Raw genomic sequence first — 23,415 nt, 5'->3', positions numbered from 1 at the left:
GCTTCAGACGGCTGATGTGAACCATCTCGCGGCCACGGCGGCGCTTGTCTAAAGATGGTGTCACCGGTTCGACCACATAGTTCACAGGCGATGTACATTCGACGATCCGGTACGGACCTTGATATTTTGGAGCAAGCTTTGGTAAGGCCTGGAGATTGGAATGACAGCCGAAGCCAGACGTGAGAATCCACGGCGAAGGACTGTGTTGGCTGATCGTGGTCGCGGCGATCTTTTTGGATGCCTTGGGTAACCGACGTGAATGAGCGAGCCTCTTCGGCACTCTTCAGCATGTCGAGCAACTTCTGAAAGCGGGGTGAATTCAGAGGCGTCCGGGTGATACGGAAGTACGGTGTCAAGGGTAGATGGCGGTTCACGTCCATAAAGAAGAAAAAATGGAGAGAAGCCTGTGGTAGCCTGAGTGGCGGTATTGTACGCGTAAGTCACAAAAGGCAGGACGTTGTCCCAATTGGAATGATCCGACGCAACCTACATTGTGAGCATGTCACCAATAGTGCGGTTGAACCGTTCCGTTAGACCGTTAGTCTGTGGGTGATACGCTGTAGTGGTGCGGTGAATAGTGCGGCACGCTGCCAGTAGCTCATTAATAACGTCCGACAAGAAGACGCGGCCTCGGTCGCTGAGCAGCTCCCGCGGTGCGCCATGCCGTAAGATGAACTGTCGTAAGAGGAACGCTGCGACATCGCGAGCAGCAGCTGAAGCAAGTGCAGCAGTTTCGACGTATCTTGTTAGATGGTCTACTGCGACAATTATCCAATGTTTTCCGTTAGCCGTGCATAGAAGAGGCCCATAAAGGTCGATCCCGACTCGGTCAAAAAGCCGTGCAGGACACGGTAAAGGTTGCAGTGGGCCTGTCGTATGAGGAGTTGTCTTGCGTCGTTGACAGGTTGCACATGACCGAATGTATTTGCGCACATAAGAATACATGCCTCGCCAGTAGTACCACTGGCGGAGCCGCTCGTACGTTTTCAGGACGTCAGCCTGTGCTTGTTGTCGGTCGACGTGGAAATGCGTGCATATGTCGGAACGCAAATGGCGAGGGATGACGAGCAGCCATTTGTGACCCTCTGGCTGATAGTTTCGGCGGTACAATATGGCGTTCCGTAGCACAAAATGGGTGGCTTGGCGACGAAGGGCGCGAGGGCATGTAGCCGTTGAAGAAGTATTGAGAACGTCAATGAGAGACTCAATCCACGGATCCTTTCTCTGTTCAGAAGGCATGTCAGAAACACTAAGCGCAGCAACCGGGCACTCCCTGGATGCGGGGTGTCGTCGGATCGCATGGGTGACCGGGCGAGGGCATCCACGTCAGAATGTTGACGCCCGGAGCGGTAGATGACGCGAATGTCAAATTCCTGGAGTTGAAGATCGAGCCCAACGTCCAAAATGCCCCGACGGGTCTTTCAGTGACGCAAGCCAGCACAGCGCATGGTGGTCTGTCACAACGTCAAAGGGTTGGCCATACAAATAAGGGCGCAATTTGCTTAAAGCCCACACTATAGCCAAACACTCTTTTTCTGTGACAGAATAATTGGTTTCTGCCTTTGTGAGGGCACGACTCGCGTAGGCAACCACATATTCCGGGAAGCCAGGCTTGCGTTGCGTAAGGACGGCTCCAAGACCAACGCCGCTGGCGTCCGTGTGAACTTCGGTTGGAGCACTCGGGTCGTAGTGACGGAGAATGGGCGGTGAGGTAAGTAGATGACGCAGAGTGATGAAGGCTTGTTCACATGCCGGAGCCCAATCACGAAGGTCACCAGGCCCAGCCAGGAGCTTCGTCAGGGGTGCGACGATGCAGGCAAAATTGCGGACAAAGCGACGAAAATAAGAGCAGAGACCGACAAAACTTCGGAGCTCATTGTAGTATGCCGCGGAAATTCTGCGATAGCACGAAGCTTGTCAGGGTCGGGACGGACGCCGTCTTTGGAAACGACGTGACCAAGTATGGTCAGTTGGCGGGCTGCGAAGCGGCACTTTTTCAAGTTAAGTTGAAGGCCGGCAGTGGCAAGGCAAGTAAGACCTTCGCGTAGACGAGTGAGGTGAGTGGTGAAATCAGGAGAGAAAACTACCACGTCGTCTAAGTAACACAAACACGTCTTCCATTTGAGGTCGTGCAAAAGATTGTCCATCATTCTTTCGAATGTCGCGGGCGCATTGCATAGGCCGAATGGCATCACCGTAAATTCATACAGGCCGTCAGGCGTAATGAAAGCTGTCTTCGAGCGGTCGGACTCATCCATCGAGACTTGCCAATAGCCCGATCGCAAGTCCAAAGAAGAAAATAATTCGGCACCATATAGACAAACCAGGGCGTCGTCTATACGCGGTAGAGGATAGACCTCTTTTCGTGTAATCTTGTTAACGCGATGATAGTCCACGCAGAAACGAATCGAGCCATCTTTTTTCTTAACTAGTACCACGGGAGACGACCAAGGACTACAGGAAGGTCTGATAACACCACGTTCAAGCATGTCCGCAACTTGCTCAGTAATGACGCGACGCTCGGTAGATGACACGTGTCGTCCCGTATCAATGTGGTGAGAAACGGTACTTGTGCGGCCTAATGACGCTTGGTTCAGGTCAAAAGAGGCGTGAAAGTCAGTTAAAAGGGTAAGTAGTCACTCACGTTGTGTCGGGTCGAGGTCATCGGCAATAGATCGACAAAAAACATCCGGTGAGATCCGGACAGATGGCACATGGGGCGTCAGTGCTGTTACGTTAGTTGTAGCCTGGTCGTCGGCAGCAGGGAAAGACACAATAACGTCAGCGTCCACAGTCTGGGTGGTGCCAATAGCCTAGCCACAGCGCAAAGCCAAAGTTTGCGAATTCGGGTATTTCCGCAGCACCATGGTGAACCGTGAGGAGGGGATATAGGGTGGCGGCGACTGAAGACGGCAGCGGGTGTGAAAAAGACCGTCGCGTCGGCAAGCGATGTGCATGAAAGAGGAACAAATACAGCACTGTGAGGAGGAAGGTCAGTATCTGAAGCTACACAGATCCTGCTAACATCAGGAACTTGCAAGTCGTGAAATGGCAAATCGCGCAGAACGGAGAACTGAACTTCAGCACGGGCACAGTCAATGACGGCAGGATGGCGCGCCAGAAAATCCCAGTCGAGAATCACATCGTGGGAGCAACAGGTTAGCACAAAGAATTCAATAGAGTACAAAATGTCTCGAATCAGCACCCTGGCAGTGCACATAGCGACTGGCTGAACTTGTTGAGCAGTGGCTGTTCTAAGTGATAGTACCGAAGGCGTCATGGTCACTTTCCGTAATAAACGACAAAGCTTTTCACTAATTACGGATATAGCAGCACCTGTATCGACGAGCGCAAAAAGATTTGATGCCATCCACTGACACTTCAATAACGTTAGCGGGGGAGAAGCGAGGACTTTGATGTTCCGACGACGACGCAGTTCGTGCCTCAGGAACTGCGGAAATCAGTTTTCCGCCTCAGTACTGGGGCACTGGGCCGACGACGCATAGGTGAGAGGGAGCGACGGCGAGGGGAAGGCGAGCGACGAGCACTAAAGGGCTGGTACTCCGGAGCTGGTACGTCATCAGCAACGTAGTCTTCCGGTGGTGGCTGTTGTGGCATACGATATGGTCGTAATCCGTAGCTGGGGGCTCGCGCGGTGCCCATGAAGGCCGAGAAACGCCGGCGGCAGAAGCGCGCTACATGTCCCGGGGTGCAGCAGGCGTAGCATATGGGGCGGTTATCAACAGTGCGCCAAGGATTTGTATCCTGCTGTTTGCACCGAAGAAGTGAGCCGCCGGCTGCCGAGGCAAAGGCGGAGGAGAAAACAGTTGCGGGCGAGGCGCTGAAGGCGGAGGAGAGAACACCGGTAGGAGAGGAACCCGTCCAGGCCGCCTCAGCATACGTCAGAGGTGCGGCCACGGGAGCCGGCTGACACGGAGATGGAAGAGCTTCGGTCACTTGCTCTTGAATCATCTGTCGGATCCCTGGAGCTAAAGAGTAAGAGCTTCTCCATGGTCGGCAAAATGGAGAGCTGTCGCGCAACCTCCTCCCGCACAAATTCTTTTATCTGCGTCAGCAAAGTTGTCTGCTTGTCGCCGATAACCAATGCTGCTAGCGAATCTTCCGTGGGTGGTGGGCGTCGAGCTAAGATGCGTTGTTTCCGTAGCTCGTCAAAACTTTGGCACAAATTGACAACGTCGTCCACGGTACGCGGATCCTTCGCTAACAGCATTTGAAAGGCGTCCTCATCAATGCCTTTCATAATGTGTTTTATTTTGTCCTGTTCTGCCATTGACGAATTCACCCGCCTACACAGGTCAATGACACCTTCGATGCAGCTGGTGAACATTTCATCGTGATGTTGTGCGCGCCCACGTAGGCGTTGTTCAGCTCGAGGTTGGCGCACAGCGGGGCGACCGAACACTTCTGCAAAACTGGTCTTGAATGCAGTCCATGTGGTGAAATCGTGTTCGTGGTTTCGGAACCAGAAGTTCGCGACGCCGGTTAAGTAAAACAACAGGTTGTGCAACTTGGTGGCGTCATGTCACTTATTGTGCCAGCTTACCAGCTCGTACGATGACAACCAATCCTCCACATCATGATCATCGGTGCCGCTAAAGATGGCAAGATCACGCTGGCGCAACACACCAGAAACGATGACCGCTGGAGGCTGAGGTGTACAATTTATTTATTTATTTATTTATTTATTTATTTATTTATTTATTTATTTATTTATTTATTTATTTATTTATTTATTTACCTCACAGGCTCCTGAAGGAGTGTTGCGTGAGGGGAGGATACAGGGAATTAGCAAAAGGAAAGGAGTACAAAGAAATTATACAGCGTTAGCGGGTAAACATGAAAGAACAGATATCTAACAATATAAATAATGCAATAAATGAAACAAAACAACTGTGTGAAATAGCAAAAAGGAGTACCAAGAAATGATACACATGGTAGCGGGTCAAGTCTCTAATAATTTTAAATAACGCGATAAAAAACTAAACAAAACAAAAAACTACACAACTTCTCTAAAGGTAATCAGCCTTACTTAGGTGCGCAGCAAGGTTAGTTGTGATGAATTATGAAAATAATATGTAGCGTGCTTTGAAGGATGCAGGATCAAGAATGTGAACTATGTCGTTTGGTAGGCTATTCCAATGCTTAATGGCACGTGGTAACGTGGATGAATTGAAAGCATTGCTTCGGCCAAAGATACGCTGGAAACTGAGATGATTATGCAGACGCTGAGATGTACCAGATGCACGAGTGAGCGGCATGGTGGACGGGCGCGTATTATGTATTATTTTGGGAAACAGACAAAGCAATGCTATGGTTCTTGCTGGTTCAAAAGATGAGAGGAATCATCATCAGCCTATATTTACGTCCACTGCAGGACGAAGGCATCTCCCTGTGATCCCCAATTACCCCTGTCTTGCGCTGGCTGATTCTAACTTGCGCCTGCAAATTTCCTAACTTCATCAGCTTCATTGTCAGAGATTATCACCGCGACCCTAGCGTGACTTAATGCTAGGCACGCTAGAGTCGCGGTGATAATCTCTGACAATGAAGCGGGTGGCGCGGTTTTGGCTCGAGAGTCGTATTATAAGTAAGCTTGATGAGATGACCAGATAGGCGCCGCCAATTGGAGTTGAGGCTATACGAATGTCGGATAGGCGATTTGTCTGGCAAAAGGAGGAGCATCGCGCAGGTTACATTTAAGATAACCGAGCGTACGTGAAGCTTTAGTAGTTAATTTTTCGATGTGCGCAGACCATGACAGGCTTGGTTTAAGGAGAATGCCGAGGTACTTGTTTGAGCTGGTGCGTGTAACGGGGTTCCTATCCAGTGAGTGAACGAAAGCGTAAAATGTCTTTTTGCGGGTGAATGTTATTAGTTTGCATTTATCAGTGTTTAGGGTCATTTGCGAAGAAGAAAAAAGAGACAGGAAGAGAGCGGCGTGGATCAGAGAACAAACGGGAATAGCCGATATTCTAGGTGACATTAAGTGGAAAAGAATGGAGCTGGGCTGGCCATGTAATGCTTAGGATGGATAACCGGTGGACCATTAGAGTTACAAGATGGATACCAAGAGAAGGTGGTGATGATGATGATGATGATGATGATGATGATGATGATGATGATGATGATGATGATGATGATGATGATGATGATGATGATGATGATGATGATGATGATGATGATGCCAAGAAGAGCACCAGTTAGTATTACGGTCAAGATCTCGTTGAAGAGCGACGTGATCGGAAGGTGAGCAAATTTGACGATAGCTCACACAATCGTCTGCGAACGAGCGAATGGATGACGTTATTTCGGATGGCAAGTCATTAATATAGATAAGAAAAGTAATGGTACGAGTACTTTTCCTTATGGTACACCATATGTTACATCGCTGATACCGGAAATGTAGTTATCGAGGACGGTGAATTGCTTACGGAATGACAAAAAAATTTCTTATCCAAGATGCTGCGGTCACTAAACCCATCCGCAACAGTGATAGTGCTAACCCTCTCGGATGCGGACGACAGAACAAGATCCAAAATGTTAGTGATACGAGTTGGTTGGTCGGTTAATTGCGAAAGTGAAAAATCAAGTGTTAGTTGAATAAAGTCACAAGATGCACGCGATTGGCCGCGAAAGTTTTGCCAGTCAGTGTCCGGAAAGTTAGTCACCAACAAAAAAAATGTCAGCTTTGTTATATTTGGATCGAATAGAGGTAATGTTATTGGACACTATAGACAAGCATTCTTCGTCCTCCAGGTCAGGTAAAGAGAGTGTATGTCTCGTAGAACTTTTTTTGCAATGAGTAATGAGCTTTGTTCAATTAAGCTTACATTTCTGAAAGCCTAAGCCACGGTAAATCCATATTATTTGTCTTTGTCACGCGCGTCAACACTTTTACTTGCCCAGCATAGTCTATAATCGCGACGCTAACCCGGGGCCCACTTATTAAACTTATCGACCCGTTGTAAGCCTCTTTCATAGCTCTTTGCGAGCCATTTCCTCGACATACGAAACCACATGATCCCTGCTACGTACGTAGGGTAATAAGCCATGGTATAAGCTCCCCTATGTAGCTCGGTCGACGACGTCAAAATGGAAAATGCAAACAAAAATTACCATGAAGAATGAGCTCTCTTAATGAATGCCGGAAGTAACTGCCCAGTGTCCTGTCTTTGTGATTCTATTGGTAACAGAGAGAAGGAAGATTAAAAAAATCTGACCATTAGAAGCAATCGGGAAGACCTTGTGGAAAGCGAGAAAATCTGGTCGCGTTATATTCGGTTCGTCGATACTGCACTTTCGCCATATAACCCTTCGGACTATGATTGGGTATTTCGGGTTGGCCGGTTGTTGCTATGTCGGCAGCGCGAGCGCACATTTCCCCATCGGAGGTCCGGTTCGCACACCATAAGATGAACGACCACGCGTGAGTCTTAGAGGATTGTAACTTGTAAAAAAAAATCATTCGTGCGCAACTACCTAAATGGCGGCCGTCGCTCGGTTAGATGTGTTCAAGGGTGTCGAAACATATAGGCGCCGAAGCACAGACGCTATGCTAACACAATGGGACATGCGCAATGAGCGCAGTTGGGCGACGGTACATTGCACTCATAAATTCGGATCACACGTCGATGCAGTTCATTGCACGCATAAGTTCTGATAAAACGTTGACGACTAAACAGACAAACCGCGATGTTAAATATCGACTTCCACCAACAAAGAGCAGGAGAGTGAGAATGATGAGCCGTGCTCAGACGCATTCGCAATGTTGATAATGTTCGTGCAGCCGAGCTTAGCTTGAGCGTCTACAGGTAAAACCGTCTAGAGCTTCTTCCCACTGAGTATCCGTGTTCATGATCATGTATATACACCTAATTGAGCACCGAATTTTAGCCTGCTATAATTCAAGTTGCCTCCTAGTTTTCCAACCAGCAAGTCTCTGTCAACACACGATCTATGCAGCCAATGCTACGACAGTGCGCGTGCACTGGCAGAGTACGCGCATTCCGCGCTAAACCTAGTAATCATATATGCAATCCAGTGCTGCATTTAGGCTCTCCAACATAACCTGCATGCTTGCGACAGCTCTCAAGACTTGCAGAAGACCACGCGTTTCAAGTTTTATACGAATACCGTTTAGGCAGTCTTCACTCGCCTACAGGTTCGAGCGTTGGAAATACGAGGTTGTTACGTTGCTGTCTAGTGGATTCTCTCCCACGTCGAAATCCAAAAAAAAAATAACTTGCAGACGACCTAGCTATGAAATCCCTGCACGAAAATGGGCCGTACATTTCGCGCATAAACCCGTCCGATGTTGCACGCTTCTCCACAGGCTCGCGAAATCTTCTTCCAACAATGCGCTGCCGACAGCCACGTCGCCGTCAGCACCGCACCACATGTCCTTCAAAAGCGCCGTTTCCGCAGCAAGGAATCGTCGCTTTGGCTTCGCGTGCGCGTCAGGTGCGTATGGACGACCGAGCACAGGCCCAGACAAAGTGGGCTTCGAAACTTATACTGCAGCACATGGGCCGTTCCGGAATACCGAACCTACCTTCTCAGTGAATGACCAGTCCATGAAGATACGCGGAAAGCTCTGCACAGTGCATTCAATAGACGAGGTTCACCCTGTTCATCGTTTGAAAGCATTCTCATTTCCAGCGGCCCTTCACATAAACATAAATGTGCCCTTCGGAACCTGCTTGATTTTGATGACTCCACTTGACTCTCCCCACGGTTCTGATCCTCTGTACATGATCGGGAAGCGATGCGTCAAAGTACGACGAATTGAACTCTCTTACACAGTGTTTAAAGGGGCCCTGAACCACTTTTTATCGAAGTGGAGAAAGACATTTGAGGTGAAAATTGACTATTTCAGAAAAACTTTGCCGCAAAAAGTACTTTAATGCGTTCAGCAGAAGCGGAGTTATTGGCAATCAAACACAGCCTCCGATGTGCTCCCCCTTCCTTCTTCAATGCCATGCACTGTGAAGGCTACGGCGGAGTGGGGCGGGGCCACCACGCTCCGCCTTCAAAACGTCACCGTGGCGCGCAGTTCAAATTTCCGATTTTTGTGCCTACGCCGCGCTAAACGTAAGCCAAACGCGGTTGTCCTCAGCGAGCCGCAGTGCATTTAGCCAGTGGACTCGTGGCGGCACCTCGCGGGGGCCGCGGTGTAACCGACCGCAATGACGAATAGCATCCGCGTATTGGAATGTGCTTTATTGCGCAATAAAGTGCACAGAAAAGGGTGCGGATCATGGCTCTGTTGAAACCAGCGCGTTTGAGAGAAAGGTTACTTCGCGCTCCGCTTTCGAGCTCCACGCACCGCGTACGACAGCAACACTTGACTGAGATGTTCACAGCCGCGTATGCTACCCGTGGACTATGTTATTTCACCGAGCCCGAGGGTTTGTACAAGGCCCCTTTAATATCCCTCTTCTTTTAAGTGTGGTGCTGTTGCGGTACCGACAGCAGCAGGTGACAGTTACGAGTGCCGCACAAAAATCTCTATCGTTTCATGAAAACAAGAATCACGGGTCGAAAGTGACGATAGAATATGAACGCAACATAGCAGCATAAAATTATTGTAATGTTTAATCACAAAGATCGCGTCAAGTTATCGCTGTCAATGTATTGTTTCCTCGATGCTGCAGGTGTTTTCTTTTGATATACCTGGAGGAGACCACGCTACTTGGGCAGGTTTAAGCTCGCCGCTAGGATCATTGCCCGCACGCCACCTTTGATGAAGCAAAACAACGGAGGCAATAAACGTGGCGTACCTCGGTTTTAGGCCACTAGCCAACTGCAGTAGACAGCTACTGCATGCATCGCCTCCAACGCGATACCCTGCCTCCACCAGGCGTCGCGGTTTTCTGAGTCTTACGACCCGCTAACCGCGCCTTGTTTCAACAAGAGACCCGTAAAGTAAGATCGGGGCACGGACAAGCAACGTAATAAAAGACTCCGAGGGACATGGAAAGTCACCCAAGCGTTTCCTGCCTGATGAGGTCAGATAACCCACAAAAAAAAAAAAAGAGGGGACGTGGCATCCGACAGCGCTGTCGCGTCTACATAGAAGCGACAGCGGGGAGAAATCGCGCTCGGGGGTCCCTGCCTCGGGGCGTGTTCACCCTTACCAGGCGTAAGTAAGCACACGTGTCTACAGCAGGCTGGGGGACCAGTTTCCTCATTCATGTGGGAAGTGCTCATTTTGTTTTGCTTATCTTTCTACGCAAGCTGCTTTGGAACTTCCTTGCTTGTCGAGCTCGACAAGGCCGGTGGCGCGTAGAGACTATCCATACGCAAGAAGGAAAGGGAGGGGGGGTTACGCGTTACGACACGTCTCCGTGTATAAGCAGGGTTCGTACGTGCTCGCGGTTCAAACATGTAGCAGCCCTCTGTCTTGTGCCATTCCCTTAATTTCTGCATCGTTTGCCTTTTTTTTTTCTTGTTTGTGGTTATGGACTTCAGCGTGACAAAATGAAGCTCATAGGTGTTCAGATGTACGCGATAAGTCAGCGTCACAGGTGTACGATGATGCAAAGTCAGAACGCCGAAACACGACAAGGATGAGATGAACGTAAGCGAGGGCACGCGCTGACTTCCAACTAAATTGTATTCCTTGAAAGCATCATATATATATAACCCGAATATGCCACAAGAGCCACATCTACAAAAATAAACTAAAGCTTTCCTTGCCTAAGTAGGCGAGCAGCCACCCGGGCATTCCAAGTAAAATATCCCTTTATCCAACAGTGCTATGGATGGCTTGATAATAACACCCCCTTCCCCAACCCTCCACTTTGCTATTGCCGCAGCTTTCAGTATTAACATGGTGTACTCATTATTGCACCTTGCGATAGCTATACGCAAGCGCTATGTCTGATGCACATTAGGTGTTCTTCCAACCAGAAAGTTCAGTAAGACGTCTTCGGCAATATTGTTGCAGAGATAATCTTTTCTCATCAGTACGGGGTTTCTTAACAGCTTGTGCCGCGGTCAGAGTGTCTATCCACATCAAAAATGTCTCGTGTCGATGTGGCAGTCAAGGTCTAAATTTTAAATACTGCAGTTCTCGACGCACTGATTTTTCTTGTCGCTTGTTCAAATGCTACAAATTGCGAATAGATGGAGCTAGCAACAGCCGAGGTTTTGTTTCTTACTTCAATAAACAAACCACAGTCTTTCTTTATCTTTTTTTTAATTCTGTCATTCCACGTCAACCACATGCAGCGTTTAGCACTGACATCTGGCGTTTCTTTTAGGTTTGCGGGACTCACAGTAACAGTTTGTGAAATCTACGCACTTAATATTTCTAGCGGATATTTTTTTTCTCCGTATATGTCATTTCACTTTCGCACTCGAGGACACAGCCAGGTGCCAGACATGGAAGCCATTGAAATATAGTTTTATCACATTCTTACGCATTTTTCACAATTCATTTCATTGGACTCAGCGTAGGAACTTCTTAGTCGAGGCAAAAACTACAACGCGAGAAAAGACGCGTTGCTACAATAAATATAGTACTCGTCCAAGATGTTTTAGCAGCTTTTTTTTTTTCCTTCTACAAATGCGATTAAATGTATGCCGGCAAGTAAAAAAAACCTAAATTATGCGGTTTTACGTGCCAAAACCACCATCCTGATTATGAGGCACGCCGTAGTGCGGGACTCCGGATTAATTTGGACCACCTAGGGTTCTTTAACGTGCACCTAAATATAAGTACACGGGTGTTTTTTGCATTTCGTCCCCAACGGAACGAGACCGCCATCGTCTGGATTCGATCCCTGTCACGGAGCGGCATATTTTCTGGAGTTTTCGAGTGGTTTTGACGCCAATTAACGGCCGCCAAAAACGTGGTGTCCTGACTGTGCGGCGTATAATTTCGAAAAGAAGACACGCCGAATTACGGGCGTCAAAAACGACATGGCCTCACGGGATGACATCTCGTTTCGAGACATAAACACGCCGATTAGCGGCCGCCAAAAACGTGGTGTCCTCACTGTGCGGCGTATAATTTCGAGAAGGCGACACGCCGAATTACGGGCGTCAAATCGCCGTGGCCTCACGGGGTGGCATCTCGATTCGAGACGCGACACGCCAATTAACGGACCCCGAGGTGTGCGTGGACGACCGCTTGGTACAGCCAGCATTCTTCGGGAAGGCTCTGCGCGCCGACTTCACGGTTTATGGACTTGCTTATTACATCGTTGGTTTCTTTCTTTTGAACTTTGTTTTCTTTTTAACTTTGTTTTTTTTTACTTTATTTTAGTAAAATGCTGTTAGGTGTTATTGTTGTATATTTTATCCGCGCCATGTTTAATATGGATATGTATTGTTAATTGCTCATCATATTTCTCCGTCATCATTGTGTTATATTACGTTCAGGTGTGTTAGTCGGTCTTGAGTATTTTTATTATTTCATTTTATTAATTTGTGTATATTTGTCATCCGATAAATATCTTGTTTTTTTGTTTACTCCCAACTCTGACTCTCTCACTGTGTTCGCTCGAGTACGGAATGACCAACCGGCTTGTCTACCCCGTCGATCGACTTCGCGCCGACGACGGATCGGGGACAGCTGTGACAATCCCACGACCTCGTGCTCAGCAGCCCAACACCATAGCCACTGAGCAGCCACAGTGGGTGGCAAGTAAAAAGAACATTATATACGAAAACAAAATACTTCGGGTGTTGAAAAATGTTTTTCTACCTGCGTCCCCCTTACAATGAATGCTGGAGTAGTTAAAAAAAATGCTGGAGACGGTGCATTTGACAGCCAACCAGCGTAATACTCATTTCTCACATGATTGCAGAGTACAATTAAGTTTGTACCGGAGAATTTAAACGCAAATATTAAAGCGAAGCTTTGTACCTCTACCAGCCAAGGGTTCTGTCGTGTCCGTCGTTGTAATCAAAAAACGATCCCGACGAACCGCTAACAATTTCAGGTATAGCAGTATAGCTTACTTGAATTCAGGCATTCAGCGTACAACTAAGCACTCGTTTTCGCAAGAAAAACCACAAAAACAAGTTTCAAAGTGATGAGCCAACATGATGGATGATAAGGGCTGCGGGCAAACAACGGAAACAGGCTCGGCGCGGTCCGTAAGATTAGATTGCAGCTGTTGCAAAGCTTATGCAGCTGCTTGAAAGAGGGTTGACGTCATTCGAAACCCTTCCAGCCTAGTAACTGCTTCGGTTCATTTTCTAGACTACCCCACTATGGGGTAGTCTAGTAGAGTATATCACACCGATCATAAAGCAGTAGTGAACATTGTTGTGAAGTAAATAATAATAAAGGCCGTGGTTAAAGTTACGTTGTAGTATGTGAAATATCAAGTGCGCCGCAGTTACCGTGAGGGTGGCGTAAAAAGCTTCGCTTTCCAACCACCTTCACAGGGTGGAGTGGCGGGCAATTTTTTATTTCAAAGAAGCCACCAACTTCTGTAGCTACAAAGAAATTATTTTTGTTCTTGGAGCAACATTTGAGCTAGCAAGTGGTACAGTTAAATGCAAAAACGTAAACAGTATAAAGTATACCAACCGGTTCAACTCATCGTTTACAGCGGTTTGTGTCTCTGCAAAGTCATTTCTGTTTAAATCGTCTTTGTCGTGATACTCGTGAATAAGGCTCGCCAGAGTGCGCTAAACCAGGGTACCGAGTGCTACATAACCGTTCGCAATTAGACAGTATAGTTCTCAGTCAGAATGTTGCCAAAAGTGCATTTTCTTGCTTTTCTTATTATATATATGTTTAGGGGAGTTTGGCATCATTGGCGATGCTAGCTACCCTTTTTCGCTAAGTCAAGCTGTATATATAAAATTTAGGCCAGCTCAAACAAAATGAACACAAAAAAAATTGAATATGTATGGTAAATGAAGCTCGCACCGCGGTAACACATTGTTCATGAAAGTTCAAATAAAATCATTTCACGTCCCAACAAACACGCGTGAAATAGCAAACACTAATAATTTATAAAAGCAAAAGTGAAATAAACGCAAGAACGGAGCAATGTGACTGTCACTTCGTATACGGTTTGAAAAAGCCCCATTGCAGCACAGGAGTATTTTGTTTTCTCGCTCCTTCTTATCTATTCTTCACCTTTCCCTCTCCCCAAGGGTAGGGTAGCCAGCCGGGCACGTCCTTGGTTAACCCATCTACCTTTCCCTTCTTGTTCCCCTCTCCCTCTGCAATTCTCGCCCAAGAATTTCTTTTAAGACCCACTGCTGTACCGCCAATGGCTTGGTGTGGCATTTACGAAAGCTTACTCTTTTCGTGTTGAAGTGGCCGATACACCAACGTGTGATACGTGTGGATTCTGCGCTTGCCCTCGTACACGACGTCCAACGTACCTCTTTACAGACCACACTAATCCAACTGGACCCTAGAATATTTTCTGAAACAGAAATGCCTGGACTCTGGGCTCATTCGTCAATGGCGTGGAAAGCTATTCGTGTGCCACTGCAGTTTTTGAGGAACATCGGTCTCAAGCACCTATCGTAGTCCTGCAGTGCGTCCTACTGTGTGTTCGCAGTGCTCACCCTCTGCCTCTTCTTATCTTTTATTCACTCTTCTTTTGCCATCAGCGTAGGGTAGCAGACCGGACGCTCGTCTGGCAGACCCCATATCTTGCTTTCTCTCTCTCTCATACTTGAGAAGATTTGTCTGTTTGCATTCCCGCTTCTCGCAGTGCCGGCAAAAAACTTCACGCTGACGTACGTGACCACGCCAGTGCCAGCCGCGTCAACTGCTGCAGCCTCGTCTCTGGGAACGGCAGCAGGAGCACGGGTCGGGGCTCCCGCGGACTTCACCTCCACATCAGGGTCGTCCTCGAGCGGCAACTCGGGTGTCGGCGGACCGACGGTCGAGGTTCACTGCGACGCCCTAGGCCTGCACCCGCGTCCCACGATGCGGTTGTTCAGCATCACGCCGGACATGCGTCGCACTGAGGTCCAGCGCGGCAGGACGCGCAAGGCTAACGGCACGTACGACATCGAGCTGTGGCGCTCGTTCAACGCCGAGCAGCTGCCGCCGTCGGTGACCTTCGAGTGCGTACTCGAGATACCGGGCACCGACTACGAGGTCCGCCGGCGGACAGCGTATAGTCCCGGTGAGTGTACTGCGTGTGCGCTAAGGCGTGAGCTTACATAGGCGAGCTGGAATATAATGGCGAAAACATTGCTCCAAAAGGTAGGTGAAGATGACCAACGACGCAACTAAGGCTCTGTATCTATTGAGTGCATGAGAGTGCATGAGTGCATGAGTGCATGAGTGCATGAGTGCATGAGTCTAGTTGTTCTTGTGTTACCTCTCTCGTGATTTGTCTTTACTAGCTTTCCGTTCTAATGTGTCATATGTGACCTACCTGTTTTGTGACCTTTCCTTTTTACGTTTATGCGAGATGACTTTATGTTCCAAATTGTTTTATGTGATTTCTGTTGTGATCTGTGTTAGTGTATTTATATCCGCTGACTATCTGACTTTTTCGTTCTTGTTACCTGTCTTTTGTTCCGTGCCGGCTTGCTATTTCATATTTAGTGTATATGTGCTCTATGTGAAAAGAAGTGGACGGCGATGCCTAAAGGCGCCAACATCTAAAATTCATGCATTAAAAAACAATGCGCTGACTCACAGCAGGCTTTGTTGCATCCTGCTATAAACGAAGTCGAGATGAACTCGTGATTTTAGCTACTGGTGTCGGTTGGGGATAAAACCAAACTCAACTAGCGAAATCCTTCTCATATATTGTCAATGCGCGACGCAGCAAGTTGTCGCTCTCGATTAAATGCTGCTCTTCGGTCGTCCTATGTCAACGTTATGGAGCTGTTTTTCCCCTTTCATTTAAGTTAGATAGCCCCACATTCTACTCTTTTGTGGAGGCACTGAAATGATGATCGCTAGGTACATACAAATTTAGAATGACCTAACTATTTAGAGTGAGAAATAGAAATAGAAGCTGAAAGACCGGGTAGTTAGCCAGAATGGATGAACCGATTGACTACTCTCTACTAGGTGGAACGTTTCATTAACATATACAGGAGGTAACGATTGACTACTTTGTACTGGGGAAAAAGAGAATGATAAAAATAAACGTGAGAAATGAAACGAAGATATGAACAAGATCTCTCCACGCACATGCACAGAGGCGCCTGACAATGCTCAAAAACTGTCAAGCATACCCGATACCTTAAAAAATACAGCAGTCATATTGAAGCCGCTCGGGCTGATAGCGGCTGCGACAAAATACCAAGATTTATTAAAACGTCAACTACATTCAACGCGATTAAAACTCCATCCAAACCACTCTTTTAACGCGTAAATTTTAAGCGTGAAGTAAATGACAATTGGATGAGCGCTAAACGCCTCAGAAGATAGCTGGACAAGCCTTCTGTCGCAATTAAAAACTAATTATAGATTTCAAAGTGACGTTAAATCTCTAGCATTTATACATACACAGTATACGCAATGGGTATATTGCGCACAAGTTGTGCGGTGGATCAATTAGTCTCACGTAGTTTACATATTTCATTATTGCGTTGTCTCAAAATTTTCTAGTGCAGTCATAACAATTTTTGTCGCTTTGCCTGGGTATAACGCTTTTTCTGTTATGTTTTGTTGTGTTCTTGCCATAAACCGAAACGACATACCGAATCTCGAGGTGACATATAGCCAAAGTGACATGATCAAAGAGACATAGTCAAGAGAGAAAATTACGGCACGATAAAAGAACTTAATCTAAATAATGCAACAAAGAAAAAAGTAAGATGACTAAAGAGACAACGTAAAGCGCACGTTGAACTTTTTGAAAGCACGAACTTATTCTTGCTTAAAACCTAAAAGCCTCAATCATGGGCCACTTTCAACAACAAAAATTAAAAATCACAAAAGAAAGCGTGAGCCTAACTGCCTGAAAGACGCGAGCCTAACTGTCTTTGAGATTGGAAATTTCATTTAAAAATATGACACCGAGAGATTCATAAATGTCAGTTCGGTGCTCGCTTCCTCATCAGTAAAGTACAAAAGGCTATTTCCCGCTTCACGAACTCGTGACCTGACGTAATTCCTTTTGAAAATTGGAGACGACAGTGCAATAGATTGGAAGCACCTAGGCGTGCAAGGACTTCTCGAGGAGCGGTAATACTACAGCTATAGGTAGCGAAAAAGAAAACATCAATGAAACATGCACGTTACATATTGAAACTTATTTCGTGAATAAATTTAGTACGGAATGACAAGGAATTTCTACCTCTTAATATTCATTCACTCTTAATCTGCCTATCTTAACTATTCTTTTACTTTACACTGCGAGCAAGCGCAAACTGTTTAATTTGGCCATTCAAATCCTTTCGCCATTGAATTGCAGTCTTTGAAGGCATTTGTAAGCTTAGTGTATTTACTACACTGTTATCTGCATTTCTAAACACATTGTGCTTCTTTTTCTTTTCTCCTTTTTTTTCAGGATATCTCTACTTAACAGGTACGTATCTTCCGCTAATATCGGCCCGACTCGTATGCACTTATATCCTGTATCATAATGAATTCATAATGATAGTGAATTCTTACGCATCGTTAATAATGACTCTAAAGAGCAAGAAAGAAAGCATGAAATTAGGACGCTGAAATTAGACCGGTTTTGTTAACTTGCAGGGACAACAAGATAGCCTATAAATCTTTTACCAAATTATCATGTTTAACTATAGTTCACTGCCCCACCACTCACCCTCTTCCCAAAGCTTACTACGTTCTTTCTTCGGTTATAGTAGGCCATCACCGATGATACGAAAGACTCCATGTTCAACAAATGCAATTGAAATTAAGTGCAAATTGTATTGCTCAAACATCGCTGCCGTTTTTGCTTGTTACTATTATTACTTCTTTCTTAAAAAGCAGCTACATCACCTTTAGATTTGTCGCACGTGCTTCAGCAGAGACCTATGTTGTTTTTTGCTATAGAAACGTAATTCAGCCTATTTTCATGTTGGAACTATGGACTGCATTCTCAACCATTTACATATGACTAGTGAAACATTGTGAAAGATTTGACCTTTAAGATAACAGATTGGTCGGTTCGTAATAAACAAGAGACCGGTTTAGGGGCCTTTAGTCTTCGTTAGAAGGCGCATCGGAAACATACAGCAAATACAGCCCAAGGACAAAAACATTTGCCATATTTCAGCTGTAACAAGAGAGAGGCAGAAAAGAAAGAAAGAAGGCAGGGATGTTTAACAGAAAAGTGTCTCGTTGTCTATCCTGCACTGGGGGAATGGAACAAAACCTTCAAATAAAGCTTGAAGCTGGCTGGTTTCGGTGAAGCTATATTTATTTAAGAGCATGCCATAGTTAAGGTTTCAAAAGCTATAGTTAAGTTGCGCGCACATTTGCTTCTTGCCTCTCTTCCTGAGAATGGGGTGTCACTTTATAAGGCGGGAGTGGAAAGTTTCTGCAGTAAGCTTGACCAAAAGTTCATTTTATGAACTTTCGCCGGTACATATAAGAACCTCGAAAGACTTCTGAAAGACAGTGTAGTCTCTATAATATAACTACAGCACAATACATATGAGACAGTAAATTCAGTAGGAGTCTCATCCTTTTTCAGCTCTGCATTAGGCTTTAGAACTAAACGCCACGGCTGCTGAGGAAAAGCTGTGAAAAAACAGCAGAGCAAGAAAGCAGCGTCACCTAAATGCCTTACAAGCTTAAAAGGAGAATGGTGTCAAGGTCGAAGAAGTCATGGCGAGTAAGGCCGTGCTCCTGCCAGGCAGGCTTTCAACGAGAAAGATCATTAAGTGAAATATGAAAAAGAAGTTCACAATATTGAATGAATAAGCGCTAGAGCATCATTATGCACAGATATCCACCTTTCAACCAATTATCACTGGCGCCCTTAGAAACGGGGGTTCTCAGACCACTAATTATTCCTTCATTATCTTAATTATTATTCCCGTATATCGCTCCTTCTCCGCGGGCACTACGATACAGCATGATTTTAATAAAAAAACTTAGGGTATTTGAGGGCTTACGAAAGAAATATCCTCTGGTCGCCAATTAAAGGAACTTGTGAAGCAGCCGCCTTCTCTGTGTGCTTGTTATAAATTTTCAAAGTGTGCACAGGAGGTCAGCGGGAAAGAGCTCGAGGTCCTATTTGCCGAAGTGAGCTGAACACTAATTAACAATAGATCTTTTGTAATTTTTTGCTTTTTTGCGTTTTATTTACAGAATTTTGTAAAGGTTCTGTCTGTGGCACCATAGCGTGTTAACTTGTGCTTCTCCAATTATTTTATCTGCGTAGGTGGTAAATAAACGCGGGAAATAACCACGTTATGACATCGTGGACTCGTTTAACTCAGTTAACGGTGTATTATAGTACATGCAGTCACCTGCTTTGTTTCTTTATAAAATGAAAGCCTCCAGTTTAATACAGAGAAAATGGTTTTTTTAACACTGACCTACATTTCGGTTCGCCGTAGCAAAATGGCACAGCCAAGTATTGAACCGCCGATCTCTTTCTCAGCACCAGGATGCCATAGTCGTTTAAGCGCCGCGAGTGGCGATTACTCACAAACTAAAAATACTCTGCCCCTCTCCCATTTCTGGTACTTTCACGTGCTGTCCTCGCTGACTATTAGCTTTGAATCTGCAATCCTAGTGTTAATTTTGACCTCAACTTTGTGCTTACAAAATAGTAACACAGCTATTTCGAGCAAAGGTGCATATAGTTCCGATTCTCTGGACGCATAATGTGTGTACACAACAAATTTATATTAGGTCATCATTTACAAAACGTTTCAAATGTCTTATATACCTGTCAGTTATAACACGCCGCGGATCATTTTCGGTCTCAAAAGAGTCCGGGGTATGACTGTATACAAAGCACCAAAACTGGGCTACCTCATGGCTTACTTGATATAATGGCAAGGAGACATTTCTGTACTGGCAGTACTTGTCCTCAGTCACCAGCCATTGTGCAGTAATATTGAAGTTAAACAACGGCAAAACTACACAGCGCGGACGAGACGCCTTACGGTAGGAGAAAGTTGCACGTCGTTTCAAAGCTTTCCAGGCGCAGAAATTTCAATAAAGAGTTCAACGCAGAGTATAATTATACAAGAAGTCAAGAGAGAGTGAAAAGTTTGGTTTGCTACCCGGCACGGGAGCAAGGAGAAAAGGGATCTAAAGAGAAGGAATGTGAGAAAAACAAACGTGCAGAGAAACTAAGTCTGCGCCTAATCAGAGGTGACACGCATGACTAATACAGCATATTCTCAAGCCAAGAACGCAGGAAGTGAACTAGCGCCCAGGCTGCCTTTAGCGCAGACGTCCGTTGAGGGCATTGTTCTATGTATCATTTGTTTTCAGAGTAGCTTTCTGTCCAGTCTCACTAGGGCGGTATATTGGACTGAATCTTCCCTGTTACAACGTGGGCAAATACAACGCAGCTGTACGATTGTATCTGCGCAGATATATCTGTTGTCGCTCGTGCGGCGACAGTAGGTTTAGTAAGTGTAAGGAAGTTCACTATAGGTGATTACATCCTTTTCAGAAAGTTTCAGAAAGCTGCTCGTCATTGCAACAAAAAATTATGGTCAGGTTAACGCGACACAAAGCCACGGGTGGTACAGCAGAATGTCTTCGCAAGGTGATAGTCCAGGTGGGTCCAAGCAACGTAGGCGATTGTTCGTGAAAGTGATTTGAGTTGTACAATGTCAATGACAAACTTGACATATACGTGCCAGAGCTTCAACTTTCAAGTCACATGCTTGCAGGATGAATCTATGCATGCTTTCATTTCTATGTAGTCAACTAGCCTAAATACTGAAATCATTCTGGTCCAACTGTAAATAATGACAAACAATACGCCAACATAAATAATTATTTTCGACAGTGTACCAGCATCATTGCTTCATGCAATGCGCGACGACGTTTAGTTAACGTATCGCAGTTTATCGATCATTCCGTGATTTTTTTGGCGTAAACTTGTCATTTCTCAATAAGTTTAGGACGTGGTATTAGCCTGAACGAAACGATTACTTCTATTATTATTTCATTCGACACACGTTTTTACACCTTCATTAACTCCTTTCTTTCCAGATGCTTCCCAAAGACTCGCCACGCAAAAGAGCTTGTTTGTCCTTCCACTAGCCTTCACGCTTCTAAAGAACTCCTACACTGCCGGAACTTGAAGACGAGTTCTAGGTGAGCGGCAATCTTTATAAAATAACTTCGTGGTCTTGCTAATAACCCCCCTGACCAAAAAAAGAGTGGGCAAAAAAAGTCATTTAGTAAGCTTCTTTAAACCAAAACTTTCCGAAATTATGATTTTTGTATGTTTAACAACGTTGAATGTGGGACTTCCTTTTGTTTACTTAGCCTCGTTTTCCGCTACCTTGTACAGTTCGAAGAAGTTCTTGTGTTGTTTCTTGTGCCCTTGTAAGGACGGTAAATTAGTCGGTGGCAACGAAACGTAGCTTTGCTACATGTGTTTTTAATAGAAGTAGACCTATATTAAGTTTTCGAATACGAATCGAGCACAAATAGTAAGTATCGAATATCGAATTAAATATCGAATAGTCAAAAGCCGACGCATATATTCACTGCAAGAATATTTATTACGTTATAATTAGGTACAACGCATCTATGCAAAAAAGACAGCTATCGGCGAAAAAGGATCAGTTTTAAACATACGATGACTAAGTGTCATTAAAAAAACTGTCCGAATAGTCTATCAACATCTATACAGAATTGTTGCAAACGAGCTTTTCAAGATAAACGGCTGCTCTGTGACTAGCTTTCCAAAAACGCTGAATAAAGGATTGCCAAAGAGAGATCAGAAGTTGTGGAGAAAAAAAAAAGCGGCTGACAGATTTGTGTGGTGTAGACACATGCTAACGGGCCCGTTGCAAAAAAAAAACATTACTAGCGTTAGGGTAAGAAGATAAAAGTGCCACATGACTAGATTGCCAAAAACATTAAAAGACAGACTGCAAACAACGATCACAGATTTTGTGATTTTGTGAAACTGAAACCACACATTACTCCTTTTGTTTCTGCACTGCTTCGAAATATGTTTCGCGTTGTTTCACTTCTGATAATTTGCGATATTTTGTTTAGCAGATGAAGAACAGCAATAGGATTATAACAACTGGTTGCTAAGAAATATTCGGTTAGTTTTGAATAATATAAAATACCGAATAGTTCCTTTTCTAATACGAATAGTGAATGTGTAATATTTGACTCGTACTCCATATTTCGAATATGCGCCCACTCATAGTTCTTAATATAAGCTTAATTGTCATTATATCTGTCAAAACCAGCATTGCAGTCGCACCATTGAGATATTCATTGGCAGAGTCAAAGAAAGTTCGCTTTCCACAAACGTGCTTTTGACAACGTACGCTTAGCATACTCGTTCCTAACAATCCGTACAGTGACTGTTTGTATAATAGGCTATTATGAGCTGGTGTAGGCAACTATAAAAGGATACTTTTGCAATGTAGCGATAAAAGTCTGTGCTTTTGATTTTTGTATACACATTTGAGGTAGATACGAATGAACTTAACACAGGCTATAGCAATTTTTTCTTTTTCTTTTCAAAACAGCCTATGAGCGAGTTGACATGCTGACTAATACACAATCACCCTCTATTGCAGATTTGTTGGTGACGCTGTTGGAGAAGCTTGAAGGACGCCTAGTCGGACGTTCACGTTGTTTGTACCTATGATGTACATACGCACAAATATTTGTAACGAACCCCTCTCCTTTGATGGAGAGGAATGAAACTGAACAGAAAAAATGGCACATATTTCAAGTTATAAGTTTCTAAGCCTTTAACTGGGAGCGCAGCAATTATTGTCGCCTTCCTTCTTTGTTATAGTCGATGTACTGTGATACTGATAGGCACTTGTTCACCCTCATCATTTCGTCATGGGTGGTACCGTTATTGTTTGCTTCAAATCAGCAGGCCATTTATTTTTGCAGCTGATCAGCTGTACGAACAACTTAATGAAAATCCAAAGCACGGACCAAGAAAGTAAAGCAAATAAATGTAGAGTGGTTGTTTCTCGCAGCGTGTGGGTGCTGGAACGCTTTACTAGACAGCTCTTACGAGTAGATACGACGTCGGAAAACGATGCGATGGCCATGGAAAACGCTGTTCCAGCTTGTCAAACGACAAAAATAAAGGGTATTTTTCACAAATCCAAGCCATTTGTTCGTCCCGTTTTTTTTTTTCGGTACTCCTATACGGAAAAGTAACATTCATTAGAACTTTGCCTTCGCAACAGATTGCGTCAACCTCGATGGGTCTTTGTACGCTCATTAGTGCCAGGAGTGTTTTCATGAATGTGCTGCCCCGATTAAAAGGCAAGTTGTCTTATAGTATGTTTTGTCCAGTC

The 23,415-nt window shown here is 45.2% G+C and overlaps 1 protein-coding gene across 1 annotated transcript in view; it reads left to right on the top strand.

Annotated features, from left to right (window-relative positions):
* The window catches only part of LOC119456108 (uncharacterized), a 101,630-nt gene extending 78,433 nt beyond the window's left edge, over positions 1-23,197 (top strand). Inside the window, exons 3-6 of the mRNA XM_037717710.2 lie at positions 14,715-15,134; positions 17,484-17,501; positions 21,113-21,217; positions 22,672-23,197. Of these exons, the coding sequence (XP_037573638.1) occupies positions 14,715-15,134; positions 17,484-17,501; positions 21,113-21,204 (530 nt within the window). The 3' untranslated portion in view covers positions 21,205-21,217; positions 22,672-23,197. The remainder of the gene's footprint in view (positions 1-14,714; positions 15,135-17,483; positions 17,502-21,112; positions 21,218-22,671) is intronic.
* The last annotated feature ends 218 nt before the right edge of the window (positions 23,198-23,415 follow it).

Source organism: Dermacentor silvarum, chromosome 6 (genome assembly GCF_013339745.2).
Source record: "Dermacentor silvarum isolate Dsil-2018 chromosome 6, BIME_Dsil_1.4, whole genome shotgun sequence".
In the NCBI taxonomy this organism is placed as follows: Eukaryota; Metazoa; Arthropoda; class Arachnida; order Ixodida; family Ixodidae; genus Dermacentor; species Dermacentor silvarum.
The sequence above is the reverse complement of the archived record's forward strand: the minus strand, read 5'-3'. Positions and strand labels throughout refer to the sequence as shown.